Genomic DNA, 19857 nt, shown 5'->3' on the forward strand with positions numbered 1-19857 from the left:
GCTTTCAGTAGGACGTATTGACCTACATTTTTAGCCGGAAAGTATATACGGAAATTTTATTTTAACGGCTAGTTTTTTTTTTCTTTTTCTGATTTATTGTAGGATAGGAATGTGAAGGAAATGTTGACCTCCACGTCCTGATTGCCATTTTATTATGATACATGGTGTTTTTACGCGAAGAAAATGAAAAAAAGCATGTAAATTCCCATAAAAACCGCGTAAATACCAAAAATCACTTAAAAAGCCTTGTAAAAAGTAGAAGGGTCTAAGCTCGAATGACAGTGATCGCACCACTTACCTTGGTGTATCCAAATCAATTTCCACTACGAACAATTCCTTCTGGTGACACTTGTGGACGATGCAGAGGATTCCTCGGCCTCTAGTAGCAGCAAGTGTCGGACTAACCTTCCTTTCCCTCCCAAATTGACCTGCATTGGATGTGGCCATCTTTGCTATTGCTCATTACAAAGAATTGGATCACCAGAAAATCCATACTGAGAATGATATGCTACTCCCAATCATCATTCTGATGGTTCTTTGTACAATTTCAGCTGATCTACACTACACAGCTGAACACACGGGCGGTCAAACTATGCTATGCTATGCGACAAATTTTTCTGCAATAGGTTATGTGGATCAAGATCTTGGCAATAACGACAAAATCAGTATCGTTTGGTTCTGATCCTTCAGCTTATAATTACCATTATAATCTCTGGCGTGGCGTGCCAAAACCTTGGTAGAAGCTGGGGCTTATGATTTTAGCCACAAGCACAGGTACCATTTGGCTACTTTTATTGATACTATCCCATGTAATAATTTGAGGTTTGTTGCAATCTCATTACGGTTGTAAGTAAAAGGGTTCTACTTATGTTGATGAGAGCATTGAGACTTACCATACATCCCAGGGGGCGGCCTATCTAACCTGGTTTTGTCGATCGTTAGTTTCCCCGAACGCGCGATCTGTTTTGGCTTAACACGGGACCGTAGCACTGTGGGAGGATAATATTCAGAGGCGGGGACAGTATAGCGTAGCACCGACTCACTACTCAACGGGAGGATGCTCCTCGACGGCCTGTCGCAACTTTTCACTTGCGGATTAGCACACCGGAATATTAAGAGAAGCTTTCTATGGACACTGGGATGGCGGAGTTAATCTTCACGCACTACACGGCCACACGGCCTACGGGTACTCGTTCCACTACACAGGCCGTACCTCGGCCGGAATGACGGATCGCAGCTTCAGCGGGTTTTCTTCTGGTCACACACGGCACTTCGCGACACAATTCTCGAAAGCTTCTCAATCTTTCGACCAAAAAGTAACCACGTGCCAAACTCCGTATATATATCAGAACGGCGGACACGCGTCCGATCGCTTCAACAATCCCAACCAAAAAGCCCAGACCCCTTTTGATAGGCTCGCAACGCCCTCTCGCAGGCTTAGGCGAAACTCTGCGTTACGCCCCTCCTCTGCTACCGATCGGTCCGTGTGGTGTCGCCATTGGTAACCGCGGCGTTTCGATAGGGGATTTAATTTTAAAGTTTAACATTATTCCAAACCTAACTCCTAACATGCAAAAACAAATACAATTTTTTCAATAAATATTTACATTTAGTTTGGGACATGGTCACATATTACATTTCCCCCATGGCACAATAAAAAAAATGAATATATGAATTTTTTTTAAACCAAACAAAACAACTAAACCAAATCAAATAACAATTTCTCAACAAGAACAAACAAATTAACTATAACAAACTAACAATATTCAACAAATTTATTTGATTATTTAAAAGGAACGTCGAATCGAGTACACGCATTGGGGTGACCCTCGTGATCGGAGCAGGCCATCACGGCGAGTCTAGTTGGGCTTTCACTCGAGGCGATTCGAATTTCCGAAACTCTGTCCATAACAGAGTAGCGCTGGTCGACTATTTATCTTCGTCCCATCTAACGTGGTTGATAAATCTGCAAGCTCTCATCAGGCGTGTTGAGAGAGTTAAACCTTCTTGGCGGGCAATCAACTATAACCGGAAATTATCCCTTCCGACAACTTTACCCAAGAATTGGCACTTTCACATTTCACACAAGTCCTTCATTGTAGACTAACCGTGTTCTGATCCGTCTTTCTTTAAAAGACACCTACAGGTTTGTCTATCTATCGTGGCTTCTACCTTTTATAACCGCTAAGTAATTTTAATATACAAAAACAACCGGAGTGGCAAATATTCGTCCCCAACCCATAATAGTGGAGCAAAGTTGCCCTACTCCTAAACGGTTTTAGGGTTTTCCCTACCATAATCCTACATCCTACCTAAAGTCGAAAAGCATCCCCCTTGCAGCATACAATTTTCTCTCTCTGTGCACCGGAAAGAGTAATTAAGCCGTAAGATGAGATAAAATGTCTGTGTGCAGTGCCTGGGCTTCTGTTAACTAAAGCTCGAAACAATGGATAATTACCGGTACATAATATAAAGTACCACTTCCACGCCTCACGGTTTGAGGTGTTCGGCAGGCCAGGTGCCTAAGTTTTTGCCTCCAAGATCCTCAAGTTCGTAGGAACTAGAACCATGCTTCGCTAACACTCGACATGGCAAGTACATGGGCGCTAGCTTCGCATTATAATATTCCCCCGCGTTGGATTGTTTAAAATTCCGTCGATAAATTTGTTGACCCACTGTAAACTCTTGTGGTCTCGCTCGTTTTCGCAAGTTGTACCTATGAACATTAGCATTATACGCTTTTAATAAATTCTTTTTCACTATATCATAAATCTCTCCGCTAATACGCTTTTGTACGGTTTCGCGACTTTCCGGAGAATAATCCTCCTTTCCACGAAGTCGCAAATGATCTTCCCCGTTAACTGCTATCTCCTGACACCTGGTCACAAAATATGGTGTCAAACCAGTGGAAGCGTGCATAGTGTTGTTGAACACATATTCAATATCAGCGACTTTGGAGTCCCAGCAACGCTGATCCTTCTGACAGTAAGTCCTTATGGCCGCATTTATGGACCGATTAAGTCGTTCTACGGGATTTCCCTGGCTGTGATGTCTGGAGGTAGTCCAATGTTTCACCCCGTGCTGGGCTAATAATGCTTTAAAATCTTTTGATAGAAACGTTGAGGCGTTGTCGGTCAACACAATCTCCGGAATGGAGTTTCTAAGAAACCAACCTTCTCGGAGTGTTTTGCAAAGGCTACCAGCCTCAATCCGGCGCATCAGGTGCAGTTGACACCATTTACTAAATAGATCTTGAATGACCAGCAGATACATGTACCCGGATCGGCTTTTCGGCAAAGGGCCTACATAATCCAGAGCAATTATCTGCCAGGGATGGTCAGCTAGTTTTTGTTTTCCCATTATTGGGATCGTGGGTACCGTGGTGGGCTTACACTCCTTGCACACCTCACATTTTTGGAGGGCCTTTCGGACATCAGATGCCATGTGAGGCCAATAATACCGCAGCTGAAGCCGCGAGAGAATCTTTTCTACACCTAAGTGAAAACATAATTCATGTTCATCGTGTATGATTTTATTACGGTTTTCTGGAGGAGGGACCATTTTCCATTCGAACCTCACATCGAACGGTTCATCGTCCACAGACACAAATTTCCATAATTGTCCATCTTCGAAGCGGAAGTCAGAATACCGTTCCGGTTCGTTTTGGACTGACTGAAGCAAATTTTCGTAGGAAGAAAGAGAAACCTTGGCAGTCACCATACAGATGCTACGTGAGAGTGCATCTGGGACGATATTATCGGTTCCTCGACGGTGCACAATAGTCATGTCAAGGTGTTGGAGATCTAAGCTCCATCTACTGAGTCGGGATGATGGGCGCCATTTATTGTTGCGGATATATTGTAACGCGGAAGCGTCAGTCACCAGTGTGAAGTGACTTCCTTCAATATATCCTCTAAACTTATCGATGGATAATAAGGCTGCCAACGCTTCTTTCTCCGTAGCGGAATAATTCTGTTGGGCTGAATTCAATTTTTGTGAAAAGAAACTAATGACTTTTTCGGTCCCCTCTTGAAATTGGGTGAGTACCCCGGCTACAGCGCGATCACTTGCGTCTGTCTGTACTGTGAACTCTATTTCGAAGTCAGGATTGGACAGAATTGGAGCAGTAATCAATCGCTCTTTAATCAATTTAAAAGCTTTCTCTGCTTCCTTAGTCCATTTTATTACTTTGGGTTTCCCCGAAAGAAGGTCAGAAATTGGGGCAGTAATGTCGCTGAAATCTGAAACGAATCGACGATAATAATTTATCATCCCCAGAAATCTACGCACTTGACGCACGGTTTTCGGGGCTTCAAAATCGAGAATTCCTTGTACTTTAGATGCGTCCGGACGAAGTCCATCGCCAGATAGTAGATATCCCAGGAACGGTACCTCTGACCTGCAGAATTTGGACTTGTCAATATTTATTGACAGGTTAGCTGTCTGTAATCTTTTCGCCACCTCTCCTAAAAGCTGAAGGTGTTCCTCGAAACTGTCACTGGCTACAATAATATCGTCCAGATAGACGAAGACTTTCGGTTCAAGAGCGCCCGCTCCCAGGATCTTGTCCATCAGTCTCGACAACGTGGCCGGACTGTTAGTGAGCCCAAAGGGCAGACGGGTGTATTGAAACATTCCTCGTCCCTGAATGCAAAAGGCTGTGAGAGGTTTCGATTCCTCGCTCAGCGGTATTTGAAGGAAGGCATCCTTGAGGTCGATGGTACTTAGATACCGAGTTTTCCCCAAACGTCCCAATATTCGCCCTATATGAGCTTGCGGATATGCATCACGCTTTGTGATGGCATTCAGCTTGCGCGCATCGAGACACAAACGGATCGACCCGTTCGGTTTTTTAATCGGGACGGCATTCAATGACCAGTCAGAAACCGACTCCTCGATTATACCGAGCGAAAGTAAGCGATCGAGCTCTTCGTTTAGAGCCTTATGAATGGCAGGCGAAAATGGAAATGGATTCACTCGGATGGGGGGAGTACTTTTGTACTCATCTTTAAGTTCTATTTTGTGTTGGGTCAGCGAGGTTACCTCAAGCTGACCGGACATAGCTGGCTTAAAAAGATTTTTTATTTGTTCTATTTGATTTCGCTGCTCGGAGCTAAGCTCAACGAGAGGAGTTGTGCAATGTTCGGGTAACTCATCCGAACCTATTTGGAATATCTGGAGGTCTTCCATCCCTATGTGTATTTCAAAAGTTTGGAAGAAATCCATGCCTGCGATACAGTTGACAGGCAGATTGTCGACAACAGTAGTCTCAACAACTTTTGTCATACCACCAAAACAGAACGGTAAATTAACCCTTCCGATTACTTTTAGGGGGTCCCCTGAAGCACTCGTTAATCGCAGGCTGGAAGGATAAATTGCGGAGCTGGCACCTTGCCAAATTCTCGTAGTATTACTTGAAATAAGAGTTTTTTGGCTCCCGCTGTCTAGCAAAGCTCGAATAGGTTGTTGAAAGACAGTGAGATTAATATAAGGTCGGTCGTCTGAGATTACCGATAGAACCGAATCACAAGAATTATCACCAGTGGTTGGATAGTCGTCTTCACTTAAGGGGTCATAGCCTAAGTAGGTAAGGGTGTCAGTGGTATTTACTAGGTTAAAAGATTCTAAAGGAGGTTCTAGTTCGTTGGGCCGGCCTCCCTCCGGCTTTGCGAGTTTTTTGCACAAAACGGGCATTTATGAGTGGGATATCCCAAAAATCCGCAAACCTGACAATGCAGTTGATACGGTTGGGTACAACGGTCCGTCAGGTGCTGTTGACTGCGACAGTTAAAGCAAACAAACCTGTCGTTCAACGGCACATGCGTACGGACCTGAGTTTCTACATTTGGAGTATCTTGTTGGTTAGTATTTCTAGGCGGGGGACAGTTTTCCTTTCTGTTTTCAGATTCCGTTTTCCTGTTACCCGCAACTTTATCTTCTTTTGAACGCTTGTTATACATTTGATCTCGGGGGAACGCACGATTATTTCCGCCGGTATCTCTGTTATTCGGACGTAGGTTGTAATTACCTTGCTGATTTATACCCTTTTTGGTAAAATCATTATTGTTAGCCACTACTCCCCGCGATATTATTCCTACTGAATCTGACGCGGTGTTCGAAATATGCACTGCATGTGTCTGCGCTTGATTATTAGCCTTGGGAAATAGACAGGTGTTCGTTGCATCGATCTCTTGACCCGCCACCTGCAGTGCGAATAGATCGGTTATATGACGACCCAAGAGCGCACGCTTATAGTCCAAACGCAGATTTCTCCGCACAGTCGAGACAATTTCCTGCTCTGATACAGGGATAGCTAAGCTCTTGAACCTTTTCTCCATATCTAGGAAGTATTCAAGGAAATTTTCATTTCTCTGTTGTTTTCTCTGGTTGATTTCAGACAGAATGAAAGAATCTAAATCGGGGTGTCGGAATGTGACCTTCAACCTTCAATCGCAGAAGTTCTGCTTCGGTAACCTGCTCCGACTTGGTCCAATCACTTACTTCCCACAAAAAATCGTTTAATCCCATACCCCTATCTTCTCCCGCATATTTCATGGGCCATTTGACTACTGGTATAGTTTTAACTCGATTAGCAACAGGGTCGAAGTTGAAATCGCGAAAAGGGTTTACGTCTGGCATTGTCGACGGAATATTATTTCCCGTGGGACCTACTCCGAATAAATTTGCGCCCAGGGGGTCTATTCTCCCAGCGCTTGGATAAGAATAAGGTGTACGTGTTGTAAACGGGTTGCACTGAGGTGGTGTCGGAAAAGCGAATGGCTTGTGCCTTTGGTAATCATACTCGCCGTATATTGGCTCGAAATTCCGTGTAAAACCAAAACGCGAATGTATAGGGTGATTTTGTGGTGGTAGGTATGAGAGCGCGGGATTTTGAGTACCATATGGATTTCGATTAGTCTCAGAATATTGTACAAACTCGCTGGGGTCTGACCAATGTGGAATTACCGGTCGGTTATATAAATAATTATACGATTCAGGCGCCGTTGTGGGCCCTATATAAGCTGACGAAATTATCGGTTGAGTGGTATATGGATTAGACTGTATATTTGCAAGAGAGTAACGCGTTAGAGTATCAGTAGATGCTGACCGCTGAGATAAAGTTGGAGGATTATATGGGTCCTGAATATTTTCTTTATTCCTTGCACGCGACGCGCCCGATGACGGAAACAACATTAGACCTTCACTGTAATCATTCATTAACGGATGCATGCTTTGCGAAATACCTATCTCATTCTCTAACCCTATTGACGCAGCGGTTTGCAATCCTGACCTAATGTTCGATACGCTCGTTGGCTCGCTTGCTAACTCTCGCCTAGCATCAAATTGAATTTGTCGTGAGTGGTGGATACGAGACGAAACTTGGTAACGCGGGGTAGACCAGGTAGGTTGTATAAGTCCTTCTGATAAGGAGGGAAATGACAATGTACTGGTAACAGAAACAGCACGTGCTTCGCACACCGAAGTATTCCCGATCGCAAGATTGCTTATTTGAACAATAGATTCTATGTCATTCACTGCTATTGCTACTGCCGACGGCTCTGTGCTAAAAGTCATTGCAGCCAATGATTTCTCTGGCGCAGCACTTGAAATGATCGCAATAGGAATGGACGGAGTACATGCAGGCGGAGGAGGGATAGTTACACCATCACCAAAATAAGCTGTATAAGCCTGCACGACTTTGGAAAAAATCCAGTGCGCATCATTAGCTGTATGATGTAATGCAAAAGTTCTTTTAAACAGTTTTAAACGGTTGTATAAATGTAATAAACCTGATTTAGACACTTCCTTGGAAGGACCATCTGCTTTTATTTCGCGCCACACTCTTTCAAGTCTGCATCGGCACACAAGCAATTCGTTATTGGGATTTCGTTTATATTCATAAATTTTCTCAGCACCTTCGGCTTCTTCACGAAGAGCATTTTTAAGTTTCCTACGATTCACACTTAGACTATATTCCCTATCTTTCAGTAAATTTCGAATTTCTAGCTCGAACAATAACTCCTCTTCGGTAAGCGATGCCACCGACATGTGATCCAGATAAGCTTTATCCATATTCATCTTGCCTTAGACTCTCACCCTGCAAGCGTGGAAGTCGCACAATATATCACACCACTAGCACCTTCTATGACGAGTGCGGTGTAGAAACCGAAAAACCTGTGCACAGAGAATCTGCAATAGCACACAATGATCGACTATTCTACCGCATGTAATTGTATCACTGTTCTATGGGACCTATCGCTTATCCGAGCTTACAATATATCGCCACAATCTAACTTTTATAAGATCAAGGTCACCTTGTGCCACAGTAATTGTGCCAATTCTCGTCGAAGAAGAAAAGAATGGGATTTTCACACAATGAGAGTTTGATTTTTTTGAATTTAATTTCGCCAAGCGCCTACAGAAACTCTCCCAACGTCCGAGGAAAAAAATTAACTCTCGACAAAAATCGATCGATAATTTGTTTCGATGGATCGCCAGAATGTAAGTAAAAGGGTTCTACTTATGTTGATGAGAGCATTGAGACTTACCATACATCCCAGGGGGCGGCCTATCTAACCTGGTTTTGTCGATCGTTAGTTTCCCCGAACGCGCGGTCTGTTTTGGCTTAACACGGGACCGTAGCACTGTGGGAGGATAATATTCAGAGGCGGGGACAGTATAGCGTAGCACCGACTCACTACTCAACGGGAGGATGCTCCTCGACGGCCTGTCGCAACTTTTCACTTGCGGATTAGCACACCGGAATATTAAGAGAAGCTTTCTATGGACACTGGGATGGCGGAGTTAATCTTCACGCACTACACGGCCACACGGCCTACGGGTACTCGTTCCACTACACAGGCCGTACCTCGGCCGGAATGACGGATCGCAGCTTCAGCGGGTTTTCTTCTGGTCACACACGGCACTTCGCGACACAATTCTCGAAAGCTTCTCAATCTTTCGACCAAAAAGTAACCACGTGCCAAACTCCGTATATATATCAGAACGGCGGACACGCGTCCGATCGCTTCAACAATCCCAACCAAAAAGCCCAGACCCCTTTTGATAGGCTCGCAACGCCCTCTCGCAGGCTTAGGCGAAACTCTGCGTTACGCCCCTCCTCTGCTACCGATCGGTCCGTGTGGTGTCGCCATTGGTAACCGCGGCGTTTCGATAGGGGATTTAATTTTAAAGTTTAACATTATTCCAAACCTAACTCCTAACATGCAAAAACAAATACAATTTTTTCAATAAATATTTACATTTAGTTTGGGACATGGTCACATGTTACACGGTTTTATGGCAAAACCGTTAAACTGTGCAATAAAAACTAACATGTTACATGGAAACGCAGGTTTAATTTGCATTTAATTTTAAAGCACTGAAATTAATTTCAAGTTTATTTTGAATTTGTTTTGTAAACCGTCCCATTATCATCACAATTTTGTTTCATAAACTATTTAGGATGGGGCCGCCATTATTAATGTTGTTGGCTACATTGCTCCTGTTTTATTGTCCGCACTGACTACGCACTGACGATTGGGGACGGCTTGCGGTGGATTGTAAACACCGAAGGTATGGCAACGGAATTGGCAATCGGGAGGGTTGTGACGTAGATTTCAAATAACCCCTGTTCGGATAAAATAGTGTTACATCCCCGCGGCTTATCTATTATCGGCAGTACAATTTCTTAAGCTTATATATAAACAGTAACGGGAAGTGAATCTAACCCTCTTTTGCTTAACTCTTAACTTTGCTATTGACTCAACATGAGTCAGCACGGTAAAGGCTACTTTGGATTTGCTGCATCGGAGATGAGACACTGCTGACCCGCCTTTATCAATGCAGCAAAGGTACACACACGCACCATAGGCGTATTTCGCGGTATCATCGGTGAAACTATGGATTTCGATCGCCTCCGTGTCAGGAATTACGACGCATCTTGTGTTCACGAGGTTGTGAAGCTGGTTCAACGATGTATGGAACTCCATCCACCGATGAAGTAGGGTCCCTTCCCTTCCAAGGTTAGAAGCACACAGACACTGCATAATGATCTTCACTTCGACGATCACCGGTGACACGAGTCTTAGAGGGTCAAATAACTTCGCGATCTGGGATAAGACAGTTCGCTTCGTCACGTTGTCTTCGACCTTTGTCAAATCAGGTGATTTATGGCGAAACAAATACAGGTCTTTTCCCGGGTCCCACAGGAGTCCCAAAGCCTTCATCCCTTCATTAGCACTGGAGTCCTGAATGGGTACCAGGGTTTCTCGATCCGCTTCAGCAATTCCTTCAAGCACGTCCTCTGAGTTGGAATACCACTTTCGGATGGGGAATCCACCCTTCAGCATTCACATCTCTAGATCACGGTTTAACTTCTTCGCTGACTCGATCGAATCCGAGCCAGACAGGATGTCGTCCATGCAGGAATCGTTCAGGATCACTTCTTATCGAGTCTGGGAGGGGTCGATGAATATTTGCCGGTACATTTTCAACACATCCACGGCAAAAACGTAAGCGTGGGTTCGGAAACGTAGCACGATGCTGAACAGATCACTTTGGCAGATTGGACCTGTCATCAGCACGTCATTCAAAGAAACTTCACTAGTATTGGCTGTCGCATCGAACACAACACAAAGCTTCGTGCTGCTACTGGATGGCTTCAAGATACAATGATGCGGTAGGTAATATGTCTGGAGATTCTTCTTCCTTTATTTCACGACAGTGACCCAGTGATTGGTATTCGTCGATGAATGCCAGATACTGAGCCTTCAGGTCTGGATCTCGTGCCAATCTCTTTTCCAATAAAAGAAATCGCTTCAACGCCAGGGAACTGGAGCTTCCCAACTGGTTTACAGATTCTCTAAAGAGTAGCTGTACTACGAATCGTCCTTCCGCATTACGATGATATGTTCGCTGACAGTGTTCCTCAAAACGCACTTCCTCAGTCGTCAACGCTGCTGGTTCACCGATATCTTCTTGCTTGAAGTACCGCTGCACGCACGTTTCCAATCCGTCAGTTACAGCTCCCAAGTAACAATTTACGTTTTATTACAATCTTATGATGGCATTTAAGACTAAAATTGATCATTAAAACCACCATAAGAGTATAATAAAACTCACCTTGTTGCCTGGGCTAGGTTGGTACACACTGGATAATCCTCTTCCGTTTCGTCGTACGAGCCAGCTATGCATCCGAACTGCGTCTCGTACAAGGTAGGTAGATGGTTGGCTAGTTTGATTTGACCTTGCTCCAAAATGTCGAAGAAATGTCTGGCACCAATCAGCATGTCCACTTCCCGTGGACGGGTAAACGAAACATTGGCCAACACAATACCTGATGGAATATGCCAGGAGTCCACTCTGACATTTGCGCAGGGAATAGTGCCAGCCACTTGCGGTGTAACCAGGCACTCAACATTGGCGGTGTAATCGTTGTAGCTGGATGTCATTCTTACCACCACTCGATGACGTATCTTTGACCGCTGACCGCGCACCTCCTACGCCGACTACAGGGACATTAGCTGGATACTTCGGTAGGTTCAGTTTCTTCACTACGGAATCCGATAGCAGATGGATCTGCGATCCAGAGTTCAACAATGCTCGAACTTGGTGGACGCGGTCGCTTCTGGAGAGAACGTTGACCATCGCTGTCATTAGAAACACCTGTTTGGTTGGTGGACGAGACACACTCGAACAGGACCGGATTCAACACGGCTGGTTTAGGCGGCTCATTCTTTCTCAGCTCAGGCTTCTCTCGCTACTCGAAGTGGACAATAGTGTGGTGTTTTTGGCACACTTTCCACAGGACTTGTCGCTCGTATTTACAGTGCGCTGGAAGGTTGCCCTTCCTCAGGCAGTTGAAGCACAGATTTGCCTGTTTCAGCTTGCTCTGACATTGCTCTTTGGTCATCTTTTGAAAGATCGGGCACTTGAAGTTCGGATGCTGACCGGTACAAAAGTCACACACATACTCCGGTATCGCTGTTGCTGCATGCAAAGATTTGGACGATCCACCTTTTGTTGCAGGATTCTTGGCAGTTGATTAAAATCAATTGGTAATTGGAGGTTGCCAAAGGGGTAGAGGTCTCATAGCGTTCCAAAATCACACACCGCTGCTTCAGGAACTCAATAACTTATTCGTACTCTGGAAGCGCTGATTGATTGGTCGAAGCCACTCAAAGTTCATGGGTCTCTTTGTCCAACGCGCGTGTCAGTAGCGTTACCACAAACAAATGCGACATTCCAGTTAGTTGCTGGTTGAGCTTGACTAGGTTGTCGACGTGACGTTCCGTAGACCCTTCGACGATTTGTTAGGAACCTTTTCCATATTCATCAAACCGAGAATATGTGCTTCGAGGATTAGATGTTGGATTCCGAAACGCTCCTGTAGAATCTGCTAAGCTCGTTCGTAATTGTTGTTCTGGAGCGTTTCCAGATGAATTACACCCGCGGCATTACCCTTGAACGGGGTTTCCATGTGGTACAATTTAACGGCGTCCGATTCGTTCGATCGTTGCATTATGTCCTGAAACATGGTCTTGAAGTGTGCCCATGCTTCGTAACGATCATCGAACGTTGGAAGGGGAGCACGATATGACTGGGTTTGGATGATCACAGGTTGATTTGACGGTGGGTTTGGTCCGGTCGATGTCGAGGGAAACGGTACTGACACTAAGGAGCACTAAGGGCACTTTTCGATGGCTTCGATCATTGTTTCAATCTTGACCAATATCTCGTTGTAGAGTTCTTCGAATGATGACGGTGATGACGTCGTGAATTTAATTAAACTCTATGTAAATCACCTGCAGGTTCCTAGCGTGAACCCGCAGTAGGGTTAGCGATAGCAACTGCAGCGCCTCTAGTTGTTGTGCCAAGAAACTAATGACAGTTTTTTGATCTGGAAGGAATATTTGATTCCAATTGGTTTTAAAAATTTCATCAGGATTGATACACGCGTCAGAAATATATCGTATATGGAATGCGAGAGACGTGAAAAAAACTGACACACTCACGTTGAAAACCCAACGTAGTCAAGAGGAATGATGGCTTTACTTCCTTCTTACTTCTACTGGCTCTTGCCGTATCAAAAACTCCTCTCCACTGTACTCGGTTCCGGGGTAATCGTCACCAATTCGTTGAGCGTCTTGAACACGCAAGTCGGCTTCAATCTGGTCGAGCCATCTAGCACGGTTGCTCTTCTATTTCTGGTGCCGGTGGAGTTTTTGCAGATAATCTCGTTTCAAAGCACGCTCGGCGGATGAGATGAGACCTTCAATAGCGCTGTTGAATAACATACTGTACAGTCCTTCCCCTTGTCGTTTTCATCTGCGCGATTCAAATGGACTCCAGAGTGTCTCAGAAATACCCACGCTTTGATCAGCTACGTCAGCTTGTCCAGAAAACCGTATTCGTGCATTATCTACAATAACTGTTCGCGCTCCACTCTATCGTGTGCTGCCCTGAAATCTATGTAAATATGAAGCGTAGGCACATTGTACTCCCGACATTCCTGAAGGATTGGGGAAAAAATATTGTCCGTAGTAGCACGGGGGATAGTTATTGGGGATAGACGACGCAACAAATCTGGGAGAGTACCTTATAGTGCCTTGGTGTCGTTAACCAGCGTAATACCGCGGTAATTACAGCAATCAAGCCAAGCTGTTTGTAGATGGGACAGACCACTCTTTTCATCTTCCATCCTTGCCCTATGGTAGTTTCTCCTCTTCCCAAATCCTTGAAATTATCCGGTGAAGTTGCTAGCGGTACTTGGCCATTTCGTAAAACTTGGGCGTATCATTAGCTCGAAATAGTTGTTCCAGCTCCTTATGATCTCTGTCCTCCTACTGGTACTTTTTACTCCTCAGGATCGTGGTCAACTCATTCCGCGCTCATCGATAGTTGGTCAAATTCTGCCTCGTGTATATGCTTAGATAGTTTTTCCAAGCTCTTTTTGTCCTTTCCATCGCTTGTTGGCATTCCCCGTCAAATCAGTCATTTCGTTTGACTTCAGGTTTCCTCACCTAGCGGCCTCATTGACAGCCGAGCGTATCATACTCCATCCGTTTTCGAGGGTCGAAGCATCTAGCTATACAGAGGAAGGCAGAGCTTCATCTAATACACGCGCGTAGTTTTCGGAAATTCACGGGTTGTCTAATTGCCGCATGTTAAACCGAGGAGTGCGGCTTTGTCGCGAGGTATAAACCGTCGATAGTTTTGAGCGCACCTGTACTGATACTAGGTAATGGTCCGGGTTGATATTCGCACCCCGTAGGGAGCGTACGTTGTTGATGTTCGAGACCCTCGATGAGAATGTGGTCAATTTGATTCGAGATTCTTTGGCCAGCCGATATCCAAGTGGCTTTGTGGATATCTTTGCGGGAAAAGAAAGTGCTTCTGATCACCAAGCCTCCGGAAGCTGCAAAGTTGATGCATCGTTGGCCGTTATCGTTTGTGTCGACGTGCAGGCTATGGAATATTTATGCAATATTCAAACCTGTTTTATCAAATAATCATCTGAAAATGACTTTATTATAACCTACAGCAGATTAAGTTGATGAAACTTTCAAAAAATAAAACCTTCCACAAAAATAATTAATACACATTATGTAAAAGCTTCCCGTGCAGACTTTAAGATAATGTTTAATATTCACCCCGTCATAAACAAAGAGTACTGCAATAAGTAACGAATCCTTCCGGTAGGAAGGTTTCTTTTATCTCTAGATATTCACGCTACGAGAACTTTATAGACACCTCGTAAAACACATCCCACGGAAGCGACTTGTTGAATGGCCTGTTTCTTTGACAAAAACCATCTATCGTCTGCCTTGTTTCCTAATAGCACCGCTTTAGTCCAGAATCGAGACTAATTGCCAGTCACAGTCACTGGGCTCTTAACTTTATCGGCTTCTAAATTAACGATTCAGTATGTACGTACCTAACTGCTTGACTCGCAAACCAGGCATTCAGGGTTTTAAGTTTGAAATTGTTTATTACCGTTACTGTCACAAAATTTTATCGGCAAAATATCGGTTGTTATTAAATTTTATTGTATCCTACTATGGCATTGGAAATATTTGATGTGCACACAGATGCTCTGTTATTACATTCTGATTTCCTTCTTCATCATATAATGTGCTGAACCGTAGCTTTTCGACTAATAGTCGATTAAATATGACAAGTGAAGTGTAGGTTGATGGTTGTATCATATGATTCGCGGAAATCGATCCAAATGCTAGTGTTAGTATCAAGTTTGTTATGGTTCGCCCAATCGGGACTCATTATCTCATTGATTCAGGAAGAAGAAAATTATACCAGAGCCACTTTTATTCTATTGGGAAATATGGAGCTAATGTATTTGTTCTGTTACACCAGTTAGATGATCCTATCGATTTCCATGACGAAAATTTATGTTAACAGTTCGTTAGGTTTTTGAGTAGGGTTGCTCGAATGGCGTTAATTAATATTATCCTCCGTACATAGGCAAGAGCCCAGCTCATCAATGGCAATCGTTCTGGGTTTGAGCAAATTTAATTGAATTAATGGGACACTTTCAGATTGACGCTTGCGGGAACAAAAAATCATTCTCCGTTATTCAGAATGTCAGTTGACCCAATTTTTTTTTAGGAAAGAGAGATGAAAATGAAAACAGATCGTTCTTTGTATAAGAGACTGTTTTATATATTAAAATGATCATTTTTTTTGTAATGAGGCCTAGTAATAATTTACATCCTAGTAAAAAATGGAAATATTTGCGATAAGTGTAACAAATTTTAACGAGCACGTAGAAAAATGCCGTGACAAATACGCTAAATATTTATTACGCACTTTACTTTCATTATTTGAATTGACAAAGTTTGACTAATGAAGCGGTAGAATTGCTTTATGGCACGCGCAACTATAATTACATCAACAACAACAACAACTAAGGGAATCCTTATGCCGTGGTTTCTACATGAAAATCACATTTCTCCAACCTGAAGCCCCTATGGAAGGAGTAGATACGTACTCGATGTGATTTGCGAATGGGCGTGCGGAGCCATTTGCAGCGATATTACATTTGAGTACGGAAAAGCCAAGTAGGGATCTGAAGGGAAGGAGAGAGAGTAGACAGAGTAAGTCTATAGCCAGCAACAGTTTGCCGTGATAGGGGAATTCTGGGAGGAATATAATGTACGATGATTAATTAAAATGTATTGAGGAGAAATTGGGTCATGAACAGAACGTTTACTGATTTCGAGCATCGGTAGACGTCGAAAAGTTCAATTTTTTGAATTATTACAATTCTTTTTTACCAACCATCATGACTTCCTCTTTTGTAAACCCCAAAACCACGTATTACATCAAAGCTAAACTGTGTGTGGTCGGTGTCACTCGTACGACAAGCATAAATAAACATTTCATTGCGGAGCGTATAAATTTTCCTTTACGACATTATTTGTGATAAATGCTTTTGTCGGTTCGTATAAGATAAATATACGGAAACATGAATTCAATAAATGGATGACATCTAATGCAACCTGTTTAGTAGATTGATTAGCTGCATCATTTGGTAAAGCATTCAAAAATAATTAAAAGCTGCTTTAAGATGACACTTGCTAGTATGACAAATGCAATTAGTTGTGTACGCAAATATTTACTAACATATTTCCCTCTAACAACCAATTTCCACCATGAGTCGATTTCGAATACAACTAGTTGGACCCAGCGCCGCTGGGATGCTAAATAATTGGAAAACTTTCACAAGCTTTGATGGGAAACATTGCGCCGTATTGCTCTTTCCCTTTCGTTCTTTCTATTTGTGTTGTTGGGCAACGAGCTGGAAAACTGTTTCGCTTGCAGCATCGGAAATCGGCTTCCCCTGAACGGAGCACATCAGGACGGTTCATTTGACTTGAATATTCCTTTGTGTGAGAGCATTCAAAAGAAAACGTGTAGCTTCAATTTGTTTGTATTTTTCTCAATTTCCCGATGCATTGATTTGGCGAAGATTGAAGCTGTTCTGCAGAATTCACTAAAATGGTAAAGAAAAACAACAATGTAGTGATAAGAGATGAGTTCATTTGTTATTTTTTGGTTTTAAACTATACTTTTAAGAGAAACATACCTAAACTTTATATCACTGGGTTTTAATTATGAAAGGTTTGCGGCTCACATGAGTTTATTTTATTTTAATAACCAATTTATTTTTCATTTTTTGGTTTGGATTTGGTGGACTTTTACGTTTATTTTGATATTTGTTCGATTTAATCGACGTTTTTCGGCGAAATAAGTAGTGATCGACATCGGACCGGGTAAAGTCCGGAAAGTCCGGTCCGATGTCCGGTCCGAAGTCCGATCGGAACGAAATTTTAGAGTCCGATTTTTTATCGGACCGGAACCGGAACGAAGCGTTCCGGAACCGGACCGGACCAGGAATTCCGTTGAAAGTCCGGAAAAGTCCGGTGCACTTTTGACAGTAAAACTGACCGCAGTGGAAACTATCGCACTGTCGAACCAGGGAAATGCGTGTTCATAAGAATCTCCAACGTTTCCCTAGTAGTAACAGTGAGACTGCCATCTTCTTTTTACAATTGCCCTAGGCCATTATTATGGTCTTTGGCTAACGCTTTTAGGAGTCGCGCCGCCACAGGCAAAGTCTGGATGCTTTCGCAAAACTTGACTCTGGACTTTCTTTTGGCTTTGCGAAGCTCTGCGTTGTATTTTATGAGAGATGCCCTGTAGGTCTCCCAATTAGACGTGATCTTAGCCCTGTTGAATAAACGTCTAGCCTTCCGAAGAAGGTTGCTGAGCGATTCATTCCCCCAGGGCACGTCATGGTAGACTATGATTAACGGACAGTTTGCAGTATAAGCATCAATAATCCTACTTTGTAGGTCATTGGCTGCAGTGTCCAGCTCAGCTGGTGTGCGTATATTAATATGACAGGAATTTCGAGGGTTTCCCAGATATTCTCTGAATGAACTCCAGTTGGTTTTCTTCGGATTTCCGCATTGTTCTCTACTGAGAGATTTCGCCTCAATATCAAAAACGATGTGCCTGTGGTCTGATAAACTTGGTTCGTCAGATACATGCCAGTTTTTGACCTTCTCAGCTATAGAAGTGCTTCACAGAGTGAGGTCTAGGACCTCATCTCTGATAGCATTAACAAAAGTTTCGAACATTTTACTTTGAAGAAAGTTTCAGCATGGCTCAGGTGTTCGCAGTTTGAATCAGAACGGTACCTAGTTAGCAGCTAGGTTTTACTTTGCTTTACTTTACTTCGGCGACAATCCGTTTATCGAATCCATGCCGGATTTTGGCCTGTCTCTCTCCAGTCGCCCCTAACACCCGCTGCTCTAACATCCTCGTCAACGACGCTCATCCAACGGGTACGGGGTCTGCCTCGAAACCGTCGGCCTCTAACGGGTTCTCTGCTAAATATTGCTTTCGCTGGTTTCTCATCCGGCATCCTTGCTACGAGGCCCACTCATTGAAGCCTTCCGTGTTTTAATCGCTTCACAATATCCGCATCTTTGTATACATGGTATATTTCGTGATTCATGCGTTTGTGCAACACTTCCTCGTCTAATACGCCGCCAAGAATTGATCGCAGGATCTTACGCTCAAAAACGCCAAGAGCTCGTCGATCGCTCTCTTTCAACGTCCACGCTTCGTTGCCGTACAGTACCACCGGGAGAATTTGCGTCTTATAAAGCGCTAGTTTTGTACGGAGTTGTAGGTTACTGGACCTCAGCTGGCTACGTAATCCGTAGAAAACTCTGTTGGCAGCCGCTATCCGCCTTTTTACTTCACGGCTCAATCGGCTCGTTGTCACATGTCACTAACGTACCAAGGTAAACAAATTCGTTGACCACTTCAAAAGTATCTCCAGCTATCACCACCGCAGTTCCTACACCCGAAGGACTACCACGCTCTCTACCAGCCACCATATACTTTGTTTGTGTAGAAGTTATGATCAGGGCTTCGACCGATCCTTTTTTTCTACCGCAGTCACACCAACGCGCATTCAAGTTCACACCGTCCGTTTAGAGGTGGAATACGAACGCTGTGCATAACACAATTGGCAGTTTGCTCAGTCAAACGCCGAATGCACGCAACAGAATGAACGCGTTCTAAAACTTTTTGACATTTTCGTTTCGATCAAGTTGCCTTTACCGTTTGGAGCAGCGAATGACTGCAAAACAGTCAAATGACTGGCAATCACCACGCTAACGAAAAGCGACCGCACAATCGTATGATTCAATACTACAAAAAAATAACCACTACATGTGCATGGAGAAGTCGGTCGGACTCCGTCCAATACAAACGAATATTTCGCTTGCGTCGGACCGACGTCCGGGTGACAAACTATTACTGTGAGCAGCCGATTTGGAGACAAAAAGAGAAACGAAAAAATACGTCACCGTATGCTTCCATCAGTCAGTTTGCAGTTTATATTCTCAAAGCGCAAAGCAAAACGGGAAATTGACTGTTTGCTTTTGCTGAGATGCCGCATGAATTGTAAGACGGCAGCAGCACAAGCGGCAGATTGACTGGATAAGAAAAACAGTCAAATGATCGTTCAAAAAGAGGAGTTTGAATGCGGAAAGTTCGCATTCACGGCAGTCACATTCAACTTGCGATCCCTTTTCAAGCCCTGAAGTTATGATAAACCCTATCCTCGCAGCTTCTTCCTTAAGATGCGTGTATACTTCTTCCACAGCACTACTGTTAACACCGTCATACGTAAAGTTGATAAAGTAATTTCTTTTAACTTCCTCAGTATTGAGAAATGGCAATAATTTCGCTAGCAATAATCCACTTTCTGCTTAAGGCTACCAAACAAGTCTAGTCAATCGATATAATTTTAGAAAA

At 43.6% G+C, this 19857-nt stretch overlaps 1 protein-coding gene across 1 annotated transcript; it reads right to left on the reverse strand.

The window, feature by feature from the left end:
• Positions 1-10650: 10650 nt before the first annotated feature.
• LOC128739781 (uncharacterized) lies at positions 10651-11453 on the reverse strand. Its single transcript, XM_053835284.1, has 2 exons — positions 11154-11453; positions 10651-10995 (listed from the first exon to the last, which is right to left on the reverse strand). Exons 1-2 carry the CDS (start codon positions 11451-11453, stop codon positions 10651-10653), a joined length of 645 nt encoding a protein of 214 aa, XP_053691259.1.
• Positions 11454-19857: the final 8404 nt, after the last annotated feature.

Source organism: Sabethes cyaneus, chromosome 3, assembly GCF_943734655.1.
Source record: "Sabethes cyaneus chromosome 3, idSabCyanKW18_F2, whole genome shotgun sequence".
Classification (NCBI taxonomy): domain Eukaryota; kingdom Metazoa; phylum Arthropoda; class Insecta; order Diptera; family Culicidae; genus Sabethes; species Sabethes cyaneus.